This window comes from Rhamphochromis longiceps, linkage group LG1, assembly GCF_057381845.1.
Source record: "Rhamphochromis longiceps isolate RC_006_pf linkage group LG1, R_longiceps_female_GT1.1, whole genome shotgun sequence".
NCBI classification, from domain to species: domain Eukaryota; kingdom Metazoa; phylum Chordata; class Actinopteri; order Cichliformes; family Cichlidae; genus Rhamphochromis; species Rhamphochromis longiceps.
The window spans coordinates 17,490,643-17,515,055 of record NC_140557.1 but is presented as its reverse complement, the minus strand read 5'-3'; the positions used below and the strand labels follow the sequence as shown (position 1 = coordinate 17,515,055).

The window sequence follows — 24,413 nt, the reverse complement described above, 5'->3', positions numbered from 1 at the left end:
ACCCAGAAGAAGGAACCTCCTGAGGATATGTCTAACTTTTTAAATCCCCCTTTTTTCCTCTTCTTTATTTTCCCCCTACGGACCATTAGCCAGTATGTTCCTCCCACCTCCCCACTGCACCTCCCTCCCTTTTTTCTTTCTTTCAGCACGTTGCAATTAGCACTCTCATTGAATATTGAAGGTATGAAGAAGAATGGGGCTTTTTAGCCGTTTCTCTTCCGCTAAGACCATAGCGCCGCTGAGGGATGGCTGAAGGCTTCGACTAAATCAGGATGCTGAGCTACAGCAACAGCACTTAGAGCCAAACAATCACTGATCATTTATTTAGTCAGCCTTATTTATTCATCCGCGTTTGCTGTTGCTCAGAGTTGTGATTATTTCACTTAGGTTTATTCTCATGTGATTCTCTCATCTTAAAGCAGATAACTCTTCTGAGATGCTCAGATTAATGAGAATGCTTAGTTTTGCCAATTCAGATCATTTTAAAATACCTAGGAAAAAAAAAGTAAGGAATGTACCGCATCGGTTGAGTGTTTTATTAGAGTCTTACACTTTTTATCTCCTCTATGTTTTTGCACTGCATCATGATGATCTTATTTTCAAAAGTGCACTGCTCTTATATTACTCAGCACTTGCAGGATGTATCATATCCCTGCTTTGTGTAATTCAGAGCTGAAAACAGTCCTATTGTACTCCTACATGTGTTGAATGGACGTTCGCTTGTGAACTATTAAAGCAGGTAACTGGCAGAGAGATCTATCAGTAGACCTTCTCAGGATCCAACACACTAGCACAAACCACTTGTGATTATCTACAAACTCTCCATGCCTTAAAGCCACATAATCAGGCATGATCCTAATTAACGCAAGCCTTCTCCCACACATTCATCCTCACCACAGGAACACACATACACACACACATGCACACAAACATATAAGGCACATGCTTCCTGCCAGACCTCGCACATTAACACAAAGTAACACCAGACATTGATTCTCATACATAGTAGATTACAAAGTCTCATTCTCTTACTGTCCAACACCCGAACCCAGCTCATATTGCACTCTATAAATACATTTACAGTCTTAACAGGTCTGGTATGCAGCTGAACTTTACCACTTGTTGGTTGTGTGGCAGATCTCCCATGGTAAGTCTGCACTGGGTACAGATGGGTGAGGTAGGGTGGCAGTAACTAAATCTCTCTTGGATATATTCATGTTTGAACTTGTCACTACATGTTGTTCAACTGGCCTAATGGATGAGTAAATTTCACTTGTTAGCGATGCTTGTTACTTTGATGCCGTCCTCACTGCAGGCCCCCACATTTCATACACTTTTATTTTTATTTTTTCAAGGTATAATTGCATTGTGCGTATGATTTAATCAAGCTTTTATTCATATGCATCTGAAAGTGCTTTAGAAGCAATTGCGCATCTTTTTACATTTTGTGAAAATAGCAGGGTGCTGATGGTCTGATGTTATGCACCGCTTCTGCTACATACAAGCACACACACACTGATAAGGAAAGGAAAGTATTTGCCGTCTTGTCTCCTACCACTTCCTTTCATATAGCTGTGCTCTGTGGTTAAGAGTCATAATGCATAACATAAATGTACCACACACAGACACTGATGCAAATACAGAAATCAAATACACACACACACACACACACACACACACACACACACACACACACACACACACACACACACACACACACACACACACACACACACACACACACACACACACACACACGCAGTCATTTCCAGGAAGTCACGTTGTGCAGTGCAACTGGCCACAGGCACACACTTATCATTTCTTGAGATTTGATGTGTCTCCTTATACTGAGGAGCACTTGCTGCAGACAGCTTCATTCAACCACATTCAAATAACCACAGCAGTAATAAACGTAAAGATTACGAAAGGAGGGGGAGAAATTGAAAGGAGACAGGTTGCAGCCAGAGAAGAGACTTGCTATAGGTGAGGGCCAGACCACAGTGTGAGACAGGCTCCAGCTTTCCCTTACAGCTCCATCAATGTTTAATGCAGTGGAGCAGAGAGGGGGCCAAGCCTGTGCTGCCACCCTCATACAGGAGGTCATCTCTGGAGTCGTCAGGGTGGAGGGAGATCATAGCGATTTAAAGGGTGTGACAGGAGACAAGGGTCTGTCGCACAAAGTGTCTCGTGGAAGAAATTCCATCTCATAGATTTTTGTAAAGCTTTGTTTCAGCACATCAGCCTAAAACATATTTCCATGCATAACATTTTTTTTAATTAGCAAATGCATTTAGCAGGAAATGCAATACCATAGGGATATATTTAAATTCAGTTAATGAAAAATGTTCATTGACAACATTTCCAAGCCCACAATATTTCTTCCTGCTGACTGCAAACATTTATGGTGATGTTTAGAAAACTTGAAGGATTAAATACTGAAAATAAATGTTTAAATGAATGTGCATTTGTTGTTTTTAAAAAAAAAATTGATTGTTGTTGAGTTGTTGGACAAAGCATTGCTAAGCTTCTCTGTGTATCTAGAATATGTATGATTATTTTTTTTCCCATCAACATTAACTGCAAGAAAATACAGCACAGACAGTGCTACAGTATTTTACCCTCTGGCAAGAACACAAGAATGTAGAGGATAATACCTTATGAATGTGAGTTAGCGAGTGGCTCACAAAGTTTGAGCCCATTTGTGAGAGGACATCCTGCGATGATAAACACACAGCACTAGGCGGTGACCAACCAGACACCTACTCTGTGATTGGGTCGCGAAAAGGCCCACTTTCCTCAAATTCACTCACACTCAGTGGGATACCCTTCATAGTCATCTCCTCCCACAGTATGAAAACACACACGCACTCACAGTGGAGGCATCTGTGTGCATTTTGGAACACAAACACCTACAAGCTGTGATTACTTGGACTAGAAGTCTGCCTTCCCTGTCATTGGGACCATCGGTTGAAGGAGTGTTCATATGTGTTTGTGGAAGGGGGGGAGGGTGGACATAAACAGAGTTAGACAATGACCTTCATCAGCTGTACCCATAGAGAGGGCTGTGGCTGTGGGTTGAGACAGATACAAAGGACAAAGAAGACAATGATGGGCAAGATTGCAGGCATAGATGGATAGATTAGCAGCAATCACCGTGAATATCACTGACCGAGGTGTAGATTTCCTCAAAGAGGAAATAGATTTAAAAAATAAATTCTTAATTTTAAACCATGTTTTTAAGTATTTATTTATTTTTCACCCAAATTTCTTATGTTGTTTTTGCAATTTTTGTTTTTATTTTTTGCCAAACTATTAGCTCCTGAGCCACACCTAACTTCTCTGGCAACACACAGCACACAGGCATCAAGCAATGCACATATTAGCTCATGAATGTGTCCTGAAGGGATGTTAAATGTGCGGCATCTGTGGCTGGCAGGCAGGGAGGGATGGATGGATGGAGAAAGGGAAAAGGAGAGGGAACGAGGGGGGAAAGTGCTGAGTCTGACACCGTCTCTGTGTGCCGCTAACACAGGAACCAATTAGCTAGAAGCCAGCTTCCGTTGCCTGTGCCGTTATAGGACCTCCTCTCTGAGTCCCCAGGGCTGACTTCAGCTTCAGGGCTGTGGTGGTACATATACTGTATACAGTAGACAAGTTATAAGAGAGACACAGATACTTGGCAGACATGCTACAGACGGGGATGTGGTGTGGCCTTCTAGACAAAAAAAAGTGCAGACAGACACAAGAGGTCAAAGAGGTAAAGGGCAATATGTACTGTTATCGCAAGTATGAAACCATCACAAAAGTGCACGCTGTGGTCAAATTCACCAACACACTGACTGACCCATGTCACCTCATCCTTATATATCAAATGTAACACATCTAAAAAACATCTCATAACCACGGATACCACACTGTCTGCAGCTCATTTCCTCTCACGTAACAAACACATTTCACAATTTTTCACACGCTTAGATCGACAGACCCCTCTCCCTTCTTAAGTTAATATACAAACACCCAAGCATTTCACCCATTCATACCTGCCCACAGTGTATACTTGCAAACACGTAAACACGCAGACACACATCGCCTCAATGCCCTGCTCAAAGAAGGCACCAGGTGACGCAGTCCTTTTATGACAATTATTGATCCTCTGGAGCGCAGTAAAAACTATCCCCAGACAGACAACAAAAATAACTGTAACCATATAACAGCTTCCTGCCAGGGGAACAGATCCCACAGTGCGTCCACGTGACTGGACTATTCCTGGAGCATACTGTAGACCCCTAGCAGACCAGGGCACTGACCAAGCATGCACTCACATAGAGGATGAGAAGAGATGAGGAGAGGAGAAGGTTATAGAAAAGTGTACATTCAGACTTTGTCTGTTCTTCTACCTCTCTTTTACCAAGAGGCTTTCAATTTGATTGTTTATGAGCTGCTTTCTTTCCCTCACCATATGGTGCTGCTCACTTTTAATTATGATAATATCAGCGTCTTTGTCTTGCATAGTCCATTTATGTAATAACATTTTCTCAATCCACTACTCGCAACATACATCGCCCTTCATACCCGCACGCACACTCTGCACATTTCCTCCAGCAGAGATGCAAGTTATCAAATCTGTCCTCTTTGAAATCCTAAATGTCTTTAGAGTATTACACTGCAAAAAAGAAACACAAAAGGAGAGGATGCTGAATTCAAGTTATTTAAAGTGTAAGAGTGTGCTATTGTATCCATTGCTTTGTGGTTGAATTTGTACCACAGGAACAATGGATAAGATAAGTCAGGATTTCTCTGACAGAACAATTTGGCTGTCAACAGGGGGATAACGGTTATAAAGCCGCCTTTGATTCTGTCACTCTGCCATTAATAGAGTCAGCCAAAACCCAGTTCTTAGAAGGATGGTGGCTACCTCTGATACATTAAACAGCAACAGAGGGGAGAGTTAACAAAAACTGGAGGGATAGCAGTTCACACATAGACAACGATATTAACAGCACTGGTTCCCAACCCCTTTTATTTGGCACATTCTTATAGTTTTCTCACAAGGGCTCGCTTTAGCAGACTTATTCCACAAATTCATTCATAATTTTACAACGCATGAATCTGTGCAGCAGTACGTGCTCCTGTATATGTGCATGTTTAGACTTGGAATATGCTACACTTAGGTTGTAGTGAAACTGAGACCTTTTCATTTGCTGGAGTGTGTTGGAAACTAAAGATGAGAATTACACCAATTACACCGATATGTGGAATATAGAGGAGAGGGAAAATCTCAGCATGCATTTAAAAAAAAAAACAAGAAGAAGCTACTGGGGAGCACAAGGGGCAGAAGTGGTTTTGGATATTATCTAGAGTTAGATATGCGGCAGTAAGCTGTCAGACAAACAGCGTTCAGTCCTGTCAAACTCAAATACTCCACTATCCACATTAAGTTCTGGCTCCCAGCCAGTGACAAAAACCTCTCATCAATGCCATTCCTCATCTGTCCTCGGAGGCCAATTGTCTGCTGTGTTTGGACCAATTGAGCTTAGATCTCAGTTCAGACCAGCATTCTATGTTGTCACTAAAGTACTGAAATCACAGTCTGTATTTATACACAGAATTTATTCTGAAAGATGCCATTAAATACTGCACAATGACACAATAATGGGGAGAAAGAGAGAGACAGAGAAAGCAAAGAAAAGTGACTTAACAGGTCTTATTTCATTTTCCTAATAACTTATCATCTGTCTGTGTTATCACCTCGTTAGTGGTTGCAGTAGTGGCTCCACTAAATGAGACACACACTAAGTAGCACTTTGTAGCCGTGCTGCCCCTTGAGGGGAGTTTCGACTGGGGAAGGTCTGTTTGATCTCAAATCTTATCTGCTTCATTTCTGTTCTCTTATGTGGTGCTCACCAACCATCACTATGATTTGTGGTCAGGCTCAAGTCAAGTGTGTTACCACGTTGCACACAGATGTGTTTAGCTGCATAAAAATACAAAAGCACACACCATCAAAACAAAATGGTCCTTTTGCAAACCTCAGGCAGTGTGAAATGAGTGTGCTTGCTTTCCCTGTGTCTGATAGCGTTTCAAAAGCTGTTTGTTTAGACCATACTGCTGAAGAAAATACAAGCATACTGTCAGTGCTGTGTAACTTATTTGAACAAGTCCAGAGCCAAATATTGTCTTTTTCTTCTGCCAGAATGACTCACTTGCTCACTACTCATTTAAAGTCTGTATAAATTGCTCTCTATCTTGCATCCATATGTCATTTCCCACAATTATTACAAATTAAAGCCAAGTTTTTGTACCAAAACTGAATCCTGAAGACTTGCTTTTGAAGATTTAAAAATAAACCACTTTTACCTGGACAGAGAAGAAAAGTTGAGTCCATCTCAATCAATTTTAAGCGGTGTACTGGACACCTCTTAGCTTATCTAAAACCCATACTGTGGATTTTTCAATATGTGCTGCTTGTGTAAATGAAAGAATCGCATTTAAAATAAAATAATGAATTATTATCATCCACTTTTTTTCTTTGTAAAGCTTATTTGACGCTGTTCTTTAAACCCACCAGACAGTGAAGGAACACTTAAACAAATAGAATTAGACAGCGGATAACCGTGGCACAATACAATGGAGGGTCAGTGAAATTGAAAACATATTTCCTATTTCCTTGCTCTCTTTCCTATTCCTGTGCGCAAGCCCTGTGCATCTATATGTGAAATAGATTCTTATGCCATCCAGAGTCCTTCACGCTTCTCGGTAGCGATGCCCATAAGTATAAAGGAAGGTAAGTATGCATGTAGATTAGGTCGGGCACAGGAGATGCACGCCTAGAAGCAGTTGGCCTGTTTTAGTGGAGAAAAGTATTTTCTGCTCGAGAAAGAGAAACACTGGAGGGTAGGCTTTTCTGCAGTGTCTGCAATAAGAGTGCTAATTTCTGGAGGTGTCTCCTTTCGATGGGGGTTGTTGTTAAAGACTGGAAGGCCAGGAGAGGACTTAGGAGGTTTTGGGGGGGTGCTGGGGGCTTCTAGTAGCAGGTTATCTGTTTAAATAAAGCCTTGCAGAAGCTGTGTGATCAAGGAGGGAAAAACACACATGCGGGGGAAAGAAATCTAAAGGTATCCCTGCAGACACACTTTCAAGCACTTACAAAAAGGGAACACATTTTAGTGTGCAAGAAGTCGCGCACAAGCAAGCACAGACAGTATGTCTCTTTTAACAAAGCATTATGAGACTTATTGTTTCCACGCTCTTTTTGTCTGTTGTGTGTAAAACATGTTTTATATAAAATAGAGCAATAGTCAAGGACTGAGTTTCTGTGAGAGCAGAATTCTTCCTGTGGTTTTGGTTTAGGTTTTTTTTTTTCTTATTTAAATTAAATCTTAGTGAAACACTTTGAAACACAGGACTAACAAAACCTCTATTGATATAATAAAAAATGTTTGAATTCTTTCAGTGTGAGAAATCAAGAGTTTGCGCTGGCGAATTATCTACCCATCTTCATGTCTGCAAGAAAAACAACAAGAGGAAGAAAAAGAGATAATGTGAGAAAGAGAGGAAACTGACAGACACAGGACGACTGTGAAAGTGCTGTAGATAAAGAGTGGCGATTTCAGATATAGCCTTTAGCAGAACAGCCATGATGGTGGCTGAACACAGCTGTCAGACCCAGATGGTGAGGTGCTAATAACATTCAGAGTTTTGCAGCGCACCGTTTATTTTCTAATAATAAAACTGTTAGCGCTTGCTAATAGCATAGCTCTGTGCTTGCCAAGCACGCGTTCTGGCTGACACTCGCACCCCTCTGTGGCCATTTATGTGCCATACTGCCGAGCTGAACGGGTCTTTACACACTGAGAGAGACACACACACACATATTGACAGACTCACACGCTGGCCAGATACACTCTATTATGTGTAACCAAGCAGATCACAATGGCCCTAATGTCATTTAGTGTTATAAACATGTAGAGGTGAATGTAAACTCACGCATCCTTTCATACACATTTGAGAAAACTTGTCTTGTAGGATGGGAATTTTTAAATTAGGTGAACACATCAACTTTTAAAGGAATGTCGCAGCTAATCTGAAGCCAATTATGATGATGATCAGATGCATGGGCGTTCAAATCCACTCACTTCCTGTAAAACGTTGCTGCTGAGGAGTGCTTGAGCAATCAACCAAATCCACTCCAACAGCTTTTGTATGAGAGTACAGAAAGTAACTGTTTGCTGTACATTTAGTAATCACATAATTTCAGAAATAAGAAATCACAGGGGGAATATTCTATGTCAAAAGTGAATTAAAACTTCAAATATATTCAGAGAGCAACTAAAAAAATGAGCATAATAAGAAACAAATCTCTTTTTTTATTAGAAAGAAAAATCGAATTCCCGAATGGCTTGTGTCTGGACGGTGATTCTGGGCAGAACACCCAGACTCCCAGAGACAAAAACAAAAGGTGCTATTCTCTGAAAAGTGCTGACTCAACACACTGTGCCCTACAATAGAGAGCTGCTGTGGCGTGACACGGTGTGTCACTGACCCTAAAAGACTGCTGTTTCCATTTATAGACCTTTTCATTTTAGGTTGGATCGATACTGTAAAGCCACGTGTAGGTCAAAAAAAAAATCTACCTATTTTTTTTTTTTAATTTTTCTTTAAAAAAATGATAAATTCAGGCATTTTTCTTCTCTTCAGTAGCTGGCAGCAGGCAGTGACTGGAAACATGAGGCGAAAAAGAAATGGGTGACATGTGACAAAGGTCCACAGGAAAAACTGTGATACGTTTACATAGTATGCGTCTTTTTAACTACCGGTTAGTGTGATGCCTTACACTAAGCAACTGAGAAATTTGTTAAATTGAAGTGTATGCGTGTCTGTGTGTGTAGAAAAAACCAAAAGAACAAGCTACGTTTGTCAGTATCATATGAGGTTGTTTCACCTCGCAAGTTATTTATTAAATATTTCAACAGGAGCCAATTTCCCGTTAAGTGTCATTACAGTGTTTCTGCACACATGTACGCCTGCAAAGTGCCACAATTAATTGGACTTCATTTCCGGGAGATAATTTCCGACTGTTAGGCAGGCTGTAAAGGCACATCACCGTGCACATAATTACACAGGAAGGCAGAAGCAGCCTGCAGAATTTATCTTCCACCCCAAACATGAGAGGCTGGTGAGTGGGACTCTGCAGCAGCCTTTGAAGAGGCATTTATGTCTGTATACTAACTGTCTCTAAATGAGCTAGCACTGTCATATCACTGAGATGCAGCTTAATTTAGGTTTTAAACTCCCGCAGTCTGTGCCTCTATATTACTAAGTCCCTCAAAATATTTACCAAATGAATGAATTACAAAGATGCTGAATTAAATTACATCACCCTGGTGGATATATGAAAAAATAGGACGGTGCAGGAACAAGGAAGCAGAATAGCAAACACACTGAACAACACGAATGAACTTTAAATTAACTGTGGACTGGATCTCCAGCTGTCTCATGTAGCTGAAAGCAGAAACCTGTGTCTTGAGTAACTGAGCTTCTCTCTGCCAGAGTTATCGTTTTTCTTAATATTATGCAAGGATCTGTAACACAGAAGCTATTTTTTTTCTAGTTGATTCAGATGTGAAATCACTTCTGTACTGCAAGGTTTGAAATTGATAGTAATTAAGATGTGATGGGAGATGTTTGAGAACGGGGGTCCAGGGCTTTTGTTGAAGGTCTTTATTGTTGAACTGCAAAAAACCCCAAAAACAAAACACAGGTGAACACAAAAATGTGTCCTTAAAGAGGACATTAAATGATTTGTGGAAGCCTATGAGGTGGATTAAGGACTGGTAGGTTGTTAACTGAACAAACACACACATCCACACATGTGCAATAACACTAAGTGCAATAATCTTTTCTGGCATCGTTGTATTTTTACTCAGTTGTATATAGCATTCGTATTCTATTTTTATCTTATTGTATATTTTTATTCTATTTTATTCTACTGTATATAGTATATTATTTTATTCTATTCTGTACAGCTGTGTACTGTATTTATTCTTATTGTATTCTAATTTTTGCGTCATAACTTTTGCACTGTCCACTTCCTGCTGTGACAAAACAAATTTCCCACGTGTGGGACTAATAAAGGTTATCTTATCTTATCTTATCTTATCTTATGAAAAACTTCTAGTTTTTCTGTGTGTATGACTGTGTGTGTGTGTGTGTGTCTATGTGTGTGCGTGTTTGTGTGTGTGACAGAAGGTTCCGGGGCTGCTGTGTGCAGTACCGGCTGGCAGGGTGGCTGTCAGAATGGCCCTGTTTCCTGTGTCAGCTCTAAAATAGGTCCAAACACAGCAGAGATGCACGACACACTCTGGCTATTTACAGCACGCACACAGTGTGTGCGCAGGATGCTGCCAAGTATATGAAACCAGACTCGCTCTTTATTGTACTGTATCTGTTCAGAGACTAGAAAAAAAATTGTATTCACTTTAAATGCAGTATAATGGTGCAAAGAAATGTTGCACAGAATTTGTCTTGAAATTGGTCTTCAAAATAGTCAGTGTTATGTAAAATAAATTACATCTCACGATAGTGTATATGCATTACTTAGCGTGTGCATGTCCTTGACCCCTCCATATGTAGGTGTTGTGAGAGCATCGCGTATAGTAGATGTACTGCGTCCCGCTTATGTCACTGCACCCACCTCCTGTTCACTGGAACGTTGCCCTCTGTGCGTCCGTGACAGCACAACCTCCCAAATGATTCAGACATGTTACCAACTTCGAGGCTTGCGCTGCACACACAGGTAAAAAAGATACACAAACATCCCAATGCACAAGAGCACATTCTTTAAATCTGTAACCGCCTTTAAAAAAAAAAATCCCACATTGATTTTAAATAAAGCACACCAAATGACACCTAATCTAAACTGTTGTTTCTTGGAAAAACCGAGATCTCTCTTTTGCAGATCACACACTTACAGATGCTTGTGGTTTAAACACCATTCGTGAATAACAGTGTCACATCACTGTTTCACACATGACCCAAATGGGCCATCTGAGACCAGCCTACTTGACACATTGTGACACACAAGCCATAACTGCCACTGACCATTTCCCACCACAACTGTTTATGTAAAGTAGCAAAAAGTCTGTAGTCAGTTGTCACATCCTATCATCTACCAAGAAGAGTGTCAACAGTTTGACCACAGTGATTCCCATGTAGCTTGTAGGTGAGGAACTTAGTTCATATTTGCAGAACCATCACTAGAATACTGGAACCCTTACTTACTGGCTTCCCAAATGGGTGCCATATTGCGGTGGCACCCGTTTACTCAAGTCAGGTTTAATGCACTTTCACGTTAAATTGTCATCAGAAGTTCCTGTTAAAATGGGCGTGTTCAAGTTGTAACTTTCTTAAGAACTAATCATCCAAATTATTGAAGGAATGAAAAAAACCCAACAAAAAGTAAATTAAAAAAATAACACACGTAAACAAATTTCTGACTTCTGTTCTTTGGCTTATTTAAAGTACGTGCACAGTTTGTTTTATTTGCATCTTTTACAACCACACTAGTTTCTCTCCTCTCCTCTGCATGTTGTGTCACTGTATGTGTATCTGTGTCAGTTTTTAGCAATGTAGGAATCTTTTCCCACACACAGCAGAACAAAGCACTCAACCCAGGTGAAACACAGTATCAAAAACCAGCTTTTAACCACAACTTATTTTAATCTATGTTGGAATATATATTAGTTAATATAAATATATTGTAACTTGACACTGCCTGTCCCCAGCAATACATCTGCTAGGTGTGAAGTAGTTACAGTTACTCGTCGCCACTCTAAGCGCTCTAATCAAGTCCGGTGAAAGATATTTAAATGATGCCTCATCTATATGTCATTCGGGCAAGCTTAATTTTTGCAGTCCACGTTTGCCCACAACATTAGTTTTATCTAATATAGTATATATACTTTTACACAAAACCCCCGTAAACAGAGACGGCATCAGGTTTCAGGCCCTGTTTAGTTTCGCTTCGCTCACCCACACTTTCTCTAGAATATGCTTCGCTCTTTCAATCTTACGCTTTTTTCTCAATCAGAATTTCCATTCAGTTAAAAGAAACAAATGCTTAACGTTTTTTCTTCTCCACCCAGGTGCAAAACAAAGAATATGAAATGATACAAATTACACGCGCATGGACACACACCACAATAAAACAAGAAACAAGGGAAGCTTTTGATCATGGCGCTTGCTTCGTGTTTGCATGTGTGACTGTGTGCCTGCATCTTGAAGTGTTTGTGCAGAGGGAAGAGCAGCAAGTGAAATGAGTTGAGCAGAGAAGAGGGAGCCCATATGGCGGTGGTTATCAGTGCGCTGTCGGTTTTCAGTCATCAGGCCCTCTGCATTTGGGTGAAGAAGAGGAGAAGGAGGAGGAGACTTATCTGGAAACCGATAAGGCGGGTCAGGCCTTTCTCAAATTATACGGAAATTATTTTAATTGCTAGTGAGAGCTGCAGAGCTTTGAATTTTATCTCCCTATTACTGTTTGCCTATGAGTGGATGCCCCCTCCTTCCCCTCTTTTTTCCTGACTCGCTTCACCTTATTGTCTATTAAGTTTTCCCTAAAAATATCTTTTTATGCACATGCAACTGTCAGCCTCCATCTGGGGCTGCTGAGCAGGGAGTGCGAAGGCTTATTTCTCAGTGTTTTAGGTGTGTGCACTTGCGTGTGCTTATAGCATCTTAATGTACACAGGCCACAATGTCAGCATTTAACACCCAGACACCATGTGACCAAGCTCTGAACCGGAAAAGTAAACCAAGAAATCTTTCCCTGGTTGATTTGTGCATGTGTGCGTGCGCGAATGCATGTCTTGTGTGTACTTGTGCTCCATGAACCAGAGAACTCAGGTCAGATGCTTCCAGTGTTGGGCTTAAAGCTGCTTTGAATGGGCCAGGCTGTGCTCATCTTCTGCCTAATCTTCCTACTCTGGTGAGTGTAGGGAGGAGGAGAAAAAATCCATAGTCTTTTCATTCTCCTGTGACCACTGTGCCTGTGACAGAGCAGCCATGGGAATGGAGATGGATACAAGCAGCCCTGCTTCTGACCTCCCTCTACTCCAACACAAGCGTAGAGATAAACAGGGCCGCAAGGATCGCTAACATCTTTCTTTCTCAGGCACACACAGACATATGCGCACACACTCATACAGGCGCAGACATCTCATTAAAGCAATAGTAGGTGAATGTTGCAACAGCAGTGTGCCACTGGGAGAGAGGTCTATTAGGGATACTATCAAGAGACGACGGAAGGAAATGAGAGTCAGTGTACAGGACTTGTGCGCATCTCATTCTGGTGTGGCATATGTGTGATGTATGTCTAATTTTGACCCGAGGGATCCAGCGAAGGAGCCAGTATTAATACTTATTGGCTGAATCATTATGATAATCTAGTGACTAGAGAGTTAATGCAAGAATTCATAGAGTAAATATCTATTACGCAAGCGCGTGTGTGTTCGCATGTGTGTGTGTTAGAGAAGGAGATAGAAAAAGACTTGTCCACATGCAATTCTATATCCATAAGTGAGAAAGACAAGAGGAACTGCTCGAGAGCATACGGCAGGCCATTCATTCTAAATTACTCTTCCCTCCCTGTATCCTGGGGATTTTTGGAGTGATATTCTCCTCCTGCTCCCTCGTTCCCTCGGCTGTCACAACCCGTCACCACAACTATTCCACTTCAGCCACAGAGACAGAGGGTAAGCTTCGTCCCTCTCCATCACCCTCCTTACACATCTCTCTCACTAATAACAGTTGTGCCATACTTGGCTGTAAGTTACTAATATTCTTTCTTTTATTCATATGGGTTTGTGTGTGTGTTTGTGTGCCTCTCTCTGTGTGTGTGTGTGTGTGTGTGTGTGTGTGTGTGTGTGTGTGTGTGTGTGTGTGTGTGTGTGTGTGTGTGTGTGTGTGTGTGTGTGTGTGTGTGTGTGTAGTGTATTATTAGTTTTAGAAGAGAACAGGAAACTAATCATGTTTTAGTTTTTGCTAACAAGAGTCTCATACTCCAGAATGTCAAAATGGAAAGTAAACAGAGAGCCATTCCTTTGGTCATGGCTTGTATCCATAGAGATCCATGTGTCTTATTATGGTTTGTCAGGGGTCATTACTGTAATTCAAGCAGACAGACGTTTATACTGAGAGAAGTACGCCATAATATTCTCTTTCTGTTTGTGTCTTTTTTTTGGTCTTAGCATCTATATGCAGCCGCTTCCGATAATGTCATCCTATACCGTTGTCCGCTTCTTGCAACCAGACACTATCAGCTGTGAACTCATCCCTCTCCTTTAATGATCAGGCCACAGAGAGGAAGAAGGAATAAAAACTAAGAGGAGTGAAGATGTTGTTCAATACATGGGGCTGTGCACGAGGGAGAGGAAAGAGCTTCCTCCGTTCCGCGAAAGACTGAGCAAACTAGGACTGTGGTTCTTTCTTCATTTTAGTTTTTTTTTTTTGCCTCAGCCACAACATTCTTTCCGAAAGGTCTCACACTGGTCCAAGCCAAAATAAAAAGAGAGCAAATGAAAAGAAAAAAGTGACCAACACGGTGTTTAACTTCACGGTGTAATCTCCTGACACAAGCCTCTTTGACAGTAGTGAGACGCAGAAGCGTGCCACTCTCCCGCCTCCACACTTTAAGGTTCGTTCTCCACGCTGTGTCAGAGGGGCCTCCTCTTTCAGGTCTCTGAGGCCATGCACTCTCCAAGAGTGACACTACCCAAATTCTGTAATTATAAGATGCAAAGAGAATTCCTCAGCCTGGTTAACCAGAACTATGAGAGACGGACAAATATTTACCCCCTCCCCACCCCTTCCTCTGTTCCTCCTCTTTTAACACGCCCCCACCTCGATAATTTAACAGTAAGAGCAACTCAGCCTTGTAAACACAATAGTTATGTCTGCGCTCACAGAGCCATGAAGCAGACATACAGGCTCCACTACCCCTGCAGCTACTACTAATACAGCTCTCCTCTCCTCTCCTCTCCTCTCATGTACATATGTCATCCCTTTATAAAAGCAAAGTTTGCATATCTTTAACAGGGTGCAACTGAAGAGTGCTAAGTAATTATTACAGCTTTGTTTTCATCTTCCTCCACCATACATTCCCACATAATTTGTAATCAGTGTAAGCAAAAAGAAGCAAAACCTATTGTTGTTTAAATTAAACACACAATCTTTTAGGTCACACACACTTTTCTATATTATGTTATTTGGTTCTTCTCTGACCGAACACCAAGTCTGGACTTTCTCAAACATACACAGTTAAAATATGTTATGTCTGTTCTCACCTCCCATAAATGTCCTCTGGTTTAGTTATGGAACTGCATTTAGAATCCCGATGTTTATTTACAAAGTGTTAAATGCTCTAACTGTTTCTTCTATTACAGCACTCCTGTCCCTACATCGTAAAGGAGGGGTAGGGGCTTTGGCGTCCACGCACACCATATGTTTCTATCAGTTTAGCAAAATTAACTTAACACCCAGTTTTCTTCATGATCTTTTAAATACACCTAATCTTATCAGCTGATGTATTCTTTTTTTCACTATCAGTTTTGAGAAATATCAGTTTTGTCTAAATTGTCCAAGTTGTCTGACTGTGCATTGTGCAGCCATGTGTGAGTTTCTATTAAGTGTGCTAAATATAAAATGCTGCCTAAAAGTTCAGGCGAGTCAAGTTATGACTAACGTACGCCTGCAAAACAACAACATTAAATTGCACTTGCAACACTGTTTAACACTGAAGTGATTCAGCTTGGGAGCTCTATAAAGCTGAAAGTTAGTAAGGTGTCAGGAATCTATCAGCTAATTACAAAAAAATCTGTATGTTTATTAAGGTAAAACCAAATATTGCTTTAATGGCCAAGAGAAACAGCCCTGTGGCTTGTGGCTCTAGAGCACAGACTAAACATCTAATGATGTGTGTGCATTACTAAAGCTCCCACCTGATTGCTTGTCTTAACACTTTGTAAACAGTGTGATAATATCTTAGGCCTAATATCTGTCCCTCTGCATGCATTACTGGGATCCTGGACTGATTAAATACCCTAGCATTTTAACTGAAAACAGAAAGTAAAGAAAAGTAACTTTTGGTTGGAAATTTCCTGTTTGACAGCAAGAAACTGAGAGAATTGTGTTGTTCTCGGAGGCTATTTGTGTTTGACATTAGCAGGCACGCACAATGCATTAAGCCAGGAATGTAAGTAATGTGCGCTTAGACATACGGCCCTAACTACACAGCGTCGACAGCATTGTTTAATGCACAGCAATAACTCTGTTAGCCTGTTACTTCTCATTGCTTCTCTTTCTCTCCTCCTCTTTGTCACTCTGTGTGTACATTTCTTAAATGGTGCACTATAGGGTGAAAGAGAAAAGATGAGAGAAGACACTGGAAGTCTCTTCAGAGCTATTAGCTTTGTACCATTCTGTCTCCCCCCTAGCCCTGTTGAAGCAAGATACTAAAAATATTACAGGAACATTTGATATGATGCAGTGCTACTGGACAACTTTTATTCTTGCCTTAAAAATATGTTGCCGTGTTGTGATTCAGGAGGGGACCTGAACTCTATCAGTGTAAATGCAGACTTGGCCTCCACAGAGGACCCGCACCCTGGGTGAATGACTGCAAGAGCTGCTATATGGCAGGATGAAGTGTGTTCATTTCCTTATTTATTGACTCACTTGCTTTTCTCTGAGTGTTTGAAATTAATAACAGCCAGCAGAAATCAGACAGAGGGATGAAAATCAGCACTTTCCCTGCAGTGAAGCCATTCATCAAGCTAACGAGGGGGAGAATAGAAGTGGAGAGGGGGGGAGGGAGAGTAGTGACGTTTGGAGAGGGAACAGAAAGCGGGAGGGAAGCAGGTGCAGTGTGAGGTGAAGGGAGGGAGGGAGGGAAAGTGACGCTGGGAACAGAGGGGAGGGGAAGGAAGCTAAGTTTGTTTGGGAGGAGAGTCATTTGGAGGATAGCGGGGCAGACAGAAGAGGAGGAGCTGTGTGCCACTCTATAAAGAGGAGTAGCGATAGAAAGAAGGGCAAGTTTGACATTGGAATATAAATAGAGAGGGAAGAGAGAAACAGAACGCAGGCAGGATTTCCAGAGATCAAGTCAAGAACCACCAAGTCATAACTTGAATCTGATGATGATGTGTTGATATATTTTAAAGTCCATGCCACTGCTAGTTGATAAAGAGTGAAGCCGCTGGCTTTATGGAGCTTTATAACAGCTCTTGCTCAGTGTCTGGGTTCTTCAGGCCTCTGCAAGAGGCATCAAGAACCTAGCAAAACAACACAGCAATGATATTTCCCATAACACTTTTAACAGTACAGAATAAGGAGTATACTAAACAGAACTCTTTTTCAGTGTCCCCAACTTTCATATATTATCTCTCTTCCTTTCACTGATGGGTGATGATGGGCCCGCCCTCACTTTAAAGCCTTCACCTTGTCATGGCTTTGGTCCCACGCTGCTCTGCCTCCCTACAGTCCACTAGAGACTCAACAGTATCTCACACCCAGAGTAGGGCTGACTAAGCACTTACCAGTGAGTCTCTCTTCTCAGAGTGAGAAAGGAGCGCCATGCTGAGAACTCTGCCACAGGAAAATAATTAGCAAAGTGGAGCTCTGCCCAAACACAGGCTAAATCTAGTAGCACTTCACAGTCAAATGAAACTATAAATCTCAATTCTTTTTCTTCTGTTTTTGCTTATTTGTTTCCCCCCGTAACCCCCCCCCCCCCCCCCCCCCCCTTCAAACACACACACACATATTTTTCTTAGGATACATAATTTTCACAATTACAAGTAAAATCTTTGTTTCATGATAACTTTTAATAGCATGAATTTAATCAGGGGTACTAAAACTTAGTTCAATCTCATACAGTCTTTTAATGAAAAGGCATCCATTGGAAGCTGCACATTGCTTTGCACTCGTTCTTCACGAGTCACTTCAAGCTGACAAATTTGTGATAGGTGCCTTGTGATGACGCAAACTGTGTCCATCTCACTGTACATGGATATATGTATTTTTAACTTTAAAGTTAGACCACAGTGTCTTTGGTCACCAAGGCTAAATATAGTCACCTCCTCCTGAACAGTCTCCAGTTTCTCACTCCTTTCCAAGAGGCAGGTGGAGCAGATAGAAGGGGGGGAAGGTGGGATAGCACCCAGTCTTGAATAAATCATCCCACAACTTTTGACCCATATGGAGGAGGTTGTTTTTATACTTCACACTGCCCCCCTTCTCTCCATGGCCTCTGCACCCCTCTGTCCCATTCATTTTCTCCCCCACATGACAGGTTAATCTGGATCGATTTCATCTGCCCTCAACGACTGAGACCAACATCCTGGCACCCAGAAATAGAGCACACTGTGACGGATTCGCCTCCTACTAACCATTACCGTTAACAAGCAACTCTAAGAAGGGGTGGGCAAGAGAAGATGTTTTGGGAAGTTTAAAAACAACATAATTTACTGCACAGAGGAAAAACACAGATGTGAAGAAACGAAAGACACTTGATAAGATGGGAAATTGAACAGTGCGATGAGCTGTGGTATGTGGGTGATGCTGCTTCAGTAGGTTTCACCCAAACCACGTTGTCATACAATGGTCACATGACTGTATGCTGTATCTTTATGTGAGCACAAACACTCACACACACACACACACACACACACACAGACCTTTCCCCCCCCAATCTATATTTGCACTTTCTCACAGCCTCTTACACTGCATATACACACACCTGGCATTTTATCTTTGTCAGCATATTCTGGGTCCTTCAGCTCCCTACTGGGCTCTGAACTCCAGTGTCTCTTTGCATGGCAATCCCCTGAGCTGTGCCTACCTTTACAACACACAGGAAAAGCACACTGGCAGGTAGTTTTATACCAATGTTAACCTCTATTTACAGTATCTTCATACCAGCTCTGCATCTTGTGGCGTAAATACATTTGTGCCTGGGAAAATCCTTTTCTTCTAGGATTAGTTAGGTAGAGGCGCAGTGACATAGTGTCCTGGTGGCAGTCCAGGCTCGAGTCAGGACACTGTTTCCCCAGGCAAGGACACCAAGACCTGGCTCTCCGTCTCCATCACTCAGCTTGTCCTCCTGGAGCTACGTGGCCAGACTGCTCATCACCCCCCCCCCCCCCCCCCCCCACCCCATTCTTCATATGCATGGATTTGCATAAAACAAAGACATGGCTCTGCCTGGAATGTCTGCCATGGTTGAAACTGCTAAGAACGGGATCGACCAGACCACACCGCACGCAGCACCTCTAAGTTCAGCTGGCAGGTTGTCAGAGCACAACATCAGCATAGCGCATGGCAGGAGAACCGAGATTTACGAGGCCGCGTAAGATAGACACCCTCATGGTTTTCCACTTTAATTCGTTTAACATCCGTTCCCATGGCATTGTTTATATTCGACACCCCTTAGCAGTGAGCAGAGGGCACCTAATTCACAGTGATGACGTGGGAGGAGAATCAGAGCACTTAAAACACTTCATCTAAAGATGATTTGTCCTTGTCTTCCCTGATGGCTTTTGTCCTGCTTCCCCTCCTGAAGTTAAGTGGATCTGGCGAAAGGCCAGCTACTGATCCCGCTCCCCACTTAGAGACAATCAAGTAAATAACAGCAGATACAAATACATGTACACAAGCACACACGCACACACTTACAGTATATTCTTCTTTACGTTGGTGGAAAAAGTTAGAATGCAAGTGCTCTTTCATTCTTATGTGTCATGATGAAGCACATTGCAGCTGTTTGCTTTGGAACAATCAGTGAAACCATTACAGGAACATTTGGGTTTGCAATATACATTCTCCCAGGTTGCCCTTTGTCTCTGCAAATTGATATCAAGATTCAAATCTTATTTTTCACTCTTTGTCACTGGTGCAAAACACGAACATATAATTTGCATTTGAATGAGTGGCTCTAATCTGCCGGTTGTCCTGATCGGGGATGAAGGATGTTGCCCTAGACTCAAAACTTCATGTGTCGTGTGATTTTTCTTCTCCATGGATAAAATAAGGTATGATAATGGATACGATATCAAGGAACGTTATTGCATCAGGGAGATAGATGTAGAGAGATATTGCCAACATTAAGAAGGTGTGTGCTCTTTAGCATATACAATGCATTATGTATCCATTATAAAAAGCTTACAGACATGCATTATGTTTTAAAACATTCAGTAGCATATGTGGTGACTATTTTCTCCGTTTAATATGACTGCCTGATATTAATGAATAGTTAATATGGATTTAATTGTGTAGTGCTATAAATGAAAAATGCATACCACAAATAATACTTGTATAACACAGCTATGTTTGGTAGCATGTGCAAAGCTGTGGTATTTTTCTAAAGAAGGAATATTTTGTAAACTCAACAAATCTGATATTGCTCACTATTATTAAGCAGAAAATGTAAAAAAAAAAAGGCCAAAGTTATCAGACATTTACCTCAAGAATCCTCAAGGGCACGGAGGGATGGTGCTTGAAATCACAGATGGAGAAATTTTCTTGATGACCTGAAGAAGCAGAAAAGATTGGACAAACAGATCAGATAAATTAATATCAGCGTAAATATGCTTGGTGTCACCTTTTCACCCTCTTCCCTTCTGTCTGCATCAGACACGGATACACACAAGAAGGCCCACACAAACAATCACAAAGAAACAAGCAGACTCATTCTCTCACCTTGTCTCTTTGGTGAAATACACTACATGTATCATAGTAAATGTTTGATGCTGGGGGAATTGTAAAAATTTACATGCAAATAGATTCTACAGGCGGAACCCATGCATCAAAACACAAGAGACAAAACTAAAATATCTAAGCGTACGTACGGCGTGCCATCACACAGACAAGGCAAAATAGATTTTTTTTCTTTTTTTTTTGTAGAGGCATTTATTTCTGTTCATCTCATTCAGTTGAATAATGAATTGTTCTAACAGGGGAGGAATCGTGGCAAATAAAAAAGAGAGGGATAAAGTCTTGTTTCCTTGCTACCTTGTGACTGAAACTTTCAGAAGTACCCTGGCAAAACATACAAAAGTGGGCATGTTTCTTTAGGCGGGTCCAAATACAGTTCATATCCCCTATAAATGTTGCAGCACAAGTAAAAACATTAGCTCAGCTCTTAGCTCCCTTTGCAGATTCCAAGCCGGGCCGATTTAAAGTTCCTGGAAAATAACAGCGGTGGAAGTAATTTGCCTGTACGCTACTGTGAGAGAAATTTTAAATCACTGGATTTTCAAATAAATGCCACATAGAACTGGCACAAAGGCAGTGAGGCAGCTGTTGTGATGACAGATGTTAAGAAAAAAACAAAAAAAACCAAAAGGCTCCTAATGGTGCTAAACTGTGATCAGCAGCCAATCAGCTGACAAATCATATCACCTGTTAGATATAGCAGGATATTATCTTTTTCATGTCTTAGGTTTGCTTTATTTCACCTGTCATTCAAGGTGAAAGTACTGAAAGTGTAAAAATACATATGCTGAGATATGACTTGGACTTACCTAAACAACAAAATTGCACTTACATCTATGCTTCATGTGTATCGCTCTGCATGCAGCTCCCTATTTCATACTGATCTGCTTTAAAAGTTACACCTGAGGAACCAAAGGAATGGACTTAAATGTGTAGAAAACAAAAACATTTGTGGAGCACAGAGGGATTTCACTCATGTAGCTAGATTTTTAGTGGGAGACATTTCACAAACATATGCCCGTTTGAAGGACTGTGTGTCTCACTTTTTCTTTTACTCCGTTACCTCTTGCTTTAGCGCTGCTGCATTTATTTAAGTCACAGGCTCTTGGTTTGGGTCCATTTACAGACATATAAAATTACTCCAGCAAATCCCTACCACCTCATTACCAACATAACCTGCAGCCAGTCTTTCAAGGACGACTCTCTAATGACACCACATGTATCAGCTTAATGTCTATTTGAAGCAAGCTTTCTGCCACAAAAGAAAGAAAGAAATGTACAGACATCATCGACAGCAAAGTGTAAAGTGTAAGTATTGATGCTTGGCATTTATTTATTCCCAGTGAACTGCACTATTGCACCATTCCTCTCTTATACGATTGTACTATTCCTCTCTTCTACACTATGAATGTGAGAATAATGTTCCTTTTTTGTTTCTCTACTTAGACAGACCATTCACAGATGTGGCTGCCACCTGGTTGTGTTGAGACACATGACTGCCACTGCTGCTGCACATCCTCTCTCCAATCTTCTGTCGACAGTGGTTTTTATCCACAACCAAACTCATATAAAACATTTTCTAACTGTTGAAAATGAAAATAGTAAAAATGAAAAACAGAAGCAAATTCCATGCAAAGGTAGGACGAACAAATGTGAAAATGCAAAGAAAAAAAAAAGAAAGATCTTATTCCATTTATTTAGGATTTCTCATCACACTAAGACAGATTAGAAAAATATGTTTTCAAAAAACACAGTTGAAACTTGGCACTTTTGATATTTTGTGAGTCTTTATTAACCCCAGTTGTGTAAAATGTGACAGAAAGCCACAGCTTAACACACCCACTCTGAGTCAGTTGATATTTAAGACAGGAACAATGAATTTACCCCATGTACGACTGGCTGCTTTGTTTTGCAACACCCACAATGAAATGGTTGAATGAAGTGGGTGTGAGAACAAGATTAAATGTTCACCATGTGTGCCACAAATACTACCAGACTCAGAGTAAATAAATAAATAAATGAATACATGAAAATAATCAGAATGAATGGCAGCGTGAAAATAAACCTGGCCAGCTTAAGCCAAGTGCCACTGCCCTTCACAGCATATTTAATAGACACTTTTCCTGCACCCTGTATTTAAACTCCTTTTGTATGTGTGCTATTATAGTATAGTATTATTATATAATCTTTTCACAGTCAAAAATATATTATTTGTTTTCTTGCGATTCAAAAAATGTAAAGACAGGAGTGAAATATAGGATGTTAATAATTAAAAAATATATATAGCAGGGAGTTGTGCTGAATTTACTGGATACTATCCTATGTCGGATGTGTGTGTACATCTCATTCATTGGGTTCTGGGCAGAGGAAATGAGCACGAGTTCCCCAGGGCAGGGATTACTCTAATGACTTTGAGAGCAGCCTTGTGCGCTGTAACTTTTGACCTCTGCTCATCCTCTTTGACAAAAAACACAACAAGAGAAATACACATGCATGCACACACACGGATTCATGCATCTACACCTACAAACACATACATGACATACCGTGCGAAACAGCAAGACAAAAAGATTTGCTCCAATTGTTCCTCTGGCACTTTCTAAAGCCTGTAAGAATTCAAACCCCCAACCGGCTCTTATTTTTGGTTGTGTCGACTGGCGTACTGGTACTTAACTGAACATTGTGCTGCATCTTATGCTGTCAACCTGCATAGCGCCAGCGTTCCACATGAGTGTCTCGCTGGAAGATCGATCATTTTATCACTTACATAACCGCTGCGTACGGGCACCACAGATATAAGAGGAAACATCTTTTTACAAATTAGATCTGTCTTCGCAAAAAATGCCATTTAGCTCGGGGACTCGACTGTTTGAGTCACACACACAGAGAAGCACAAGTAACACTATGGTCTGAAACAAAAGAATGGAGCAAATCTATTCTTTTGTTTTCGTATTGTAAGTTGGTGAGTGTGTTTTCATGTTTAGTATGCGTGCGGTGACTGTGTTTTAGTGGATGGACATTAGAGGTCTAAATGATCTGTTCCAATGAGGAAACAATCAAACTAAATAAGTTTAAGAGTCTTATAAAGAAGCCCCTAGCAAAAAACAAATGTTCATTTTTTACATGCCACTCAAAACACATCAAAAAACCCACTGCACTGAAAGCATGGTTTAAAGAGAGGCAGAAAAGAAGAGACTCTTAAGCAAAGAGGAAATTATTTCCTCTTTGAAATGGCAAATACAAAAACATGTCTTTTAAATGAGGGGAAAAGCAAATGATTATCCTCTCTAAAGTCATTTCATACATTGTTGTGGTTAATGTGACATATCAGACTATAACGGTACTACTGCTTTAGATGTAATTAGATAAATTGAGGAAGAAGGAGAACGGCTTGGCTGTAAATTGCATGGTGTGTACATGCTAAGACCCAACACTGGCACAGCTGCACAGAGCTACACTCACAATTTATCATCTTTACATCGCAGGAGCCACTGGCCCACACCACTATTAATCATCAGCAAAATCATTTAATTCAGCCCAAGCCTGACTATTGTCTCAGCTTCTCCCCTCACTCTGGGCAAATCAGCCACCACAGCAGCAGTGCACACCTCAGATCTTGGGTTAAAACTGTCTTTCTCCCTCTCCCTCTC

General features: G+C 41.0%; 1 protein-coding gene across 1 annotated transcript in view; it reads right to left on the bottom strand.

Moving 5' to 3' along the window:
* Positions 1-24,413, bottom strand: part of mafa (MAF bZIP transcription factor a) — a 71,905-nt gene that overhangs the window by 40,709 nt on the left and 6,783 nt on the right. The window contains exon 2 of the mRNA XM_085400766.1: positions 20,512-20,579. Within this exon, the coding sequence (XP_085256892.1) occupies positions 20,552-20,579 (28 nt within the window). The 3' untranslated portion in view covers positions 20,512-20,551. The remainder of the gene's footprint in view (positions 1-20,511; positions 20,580-24,413) is intronic.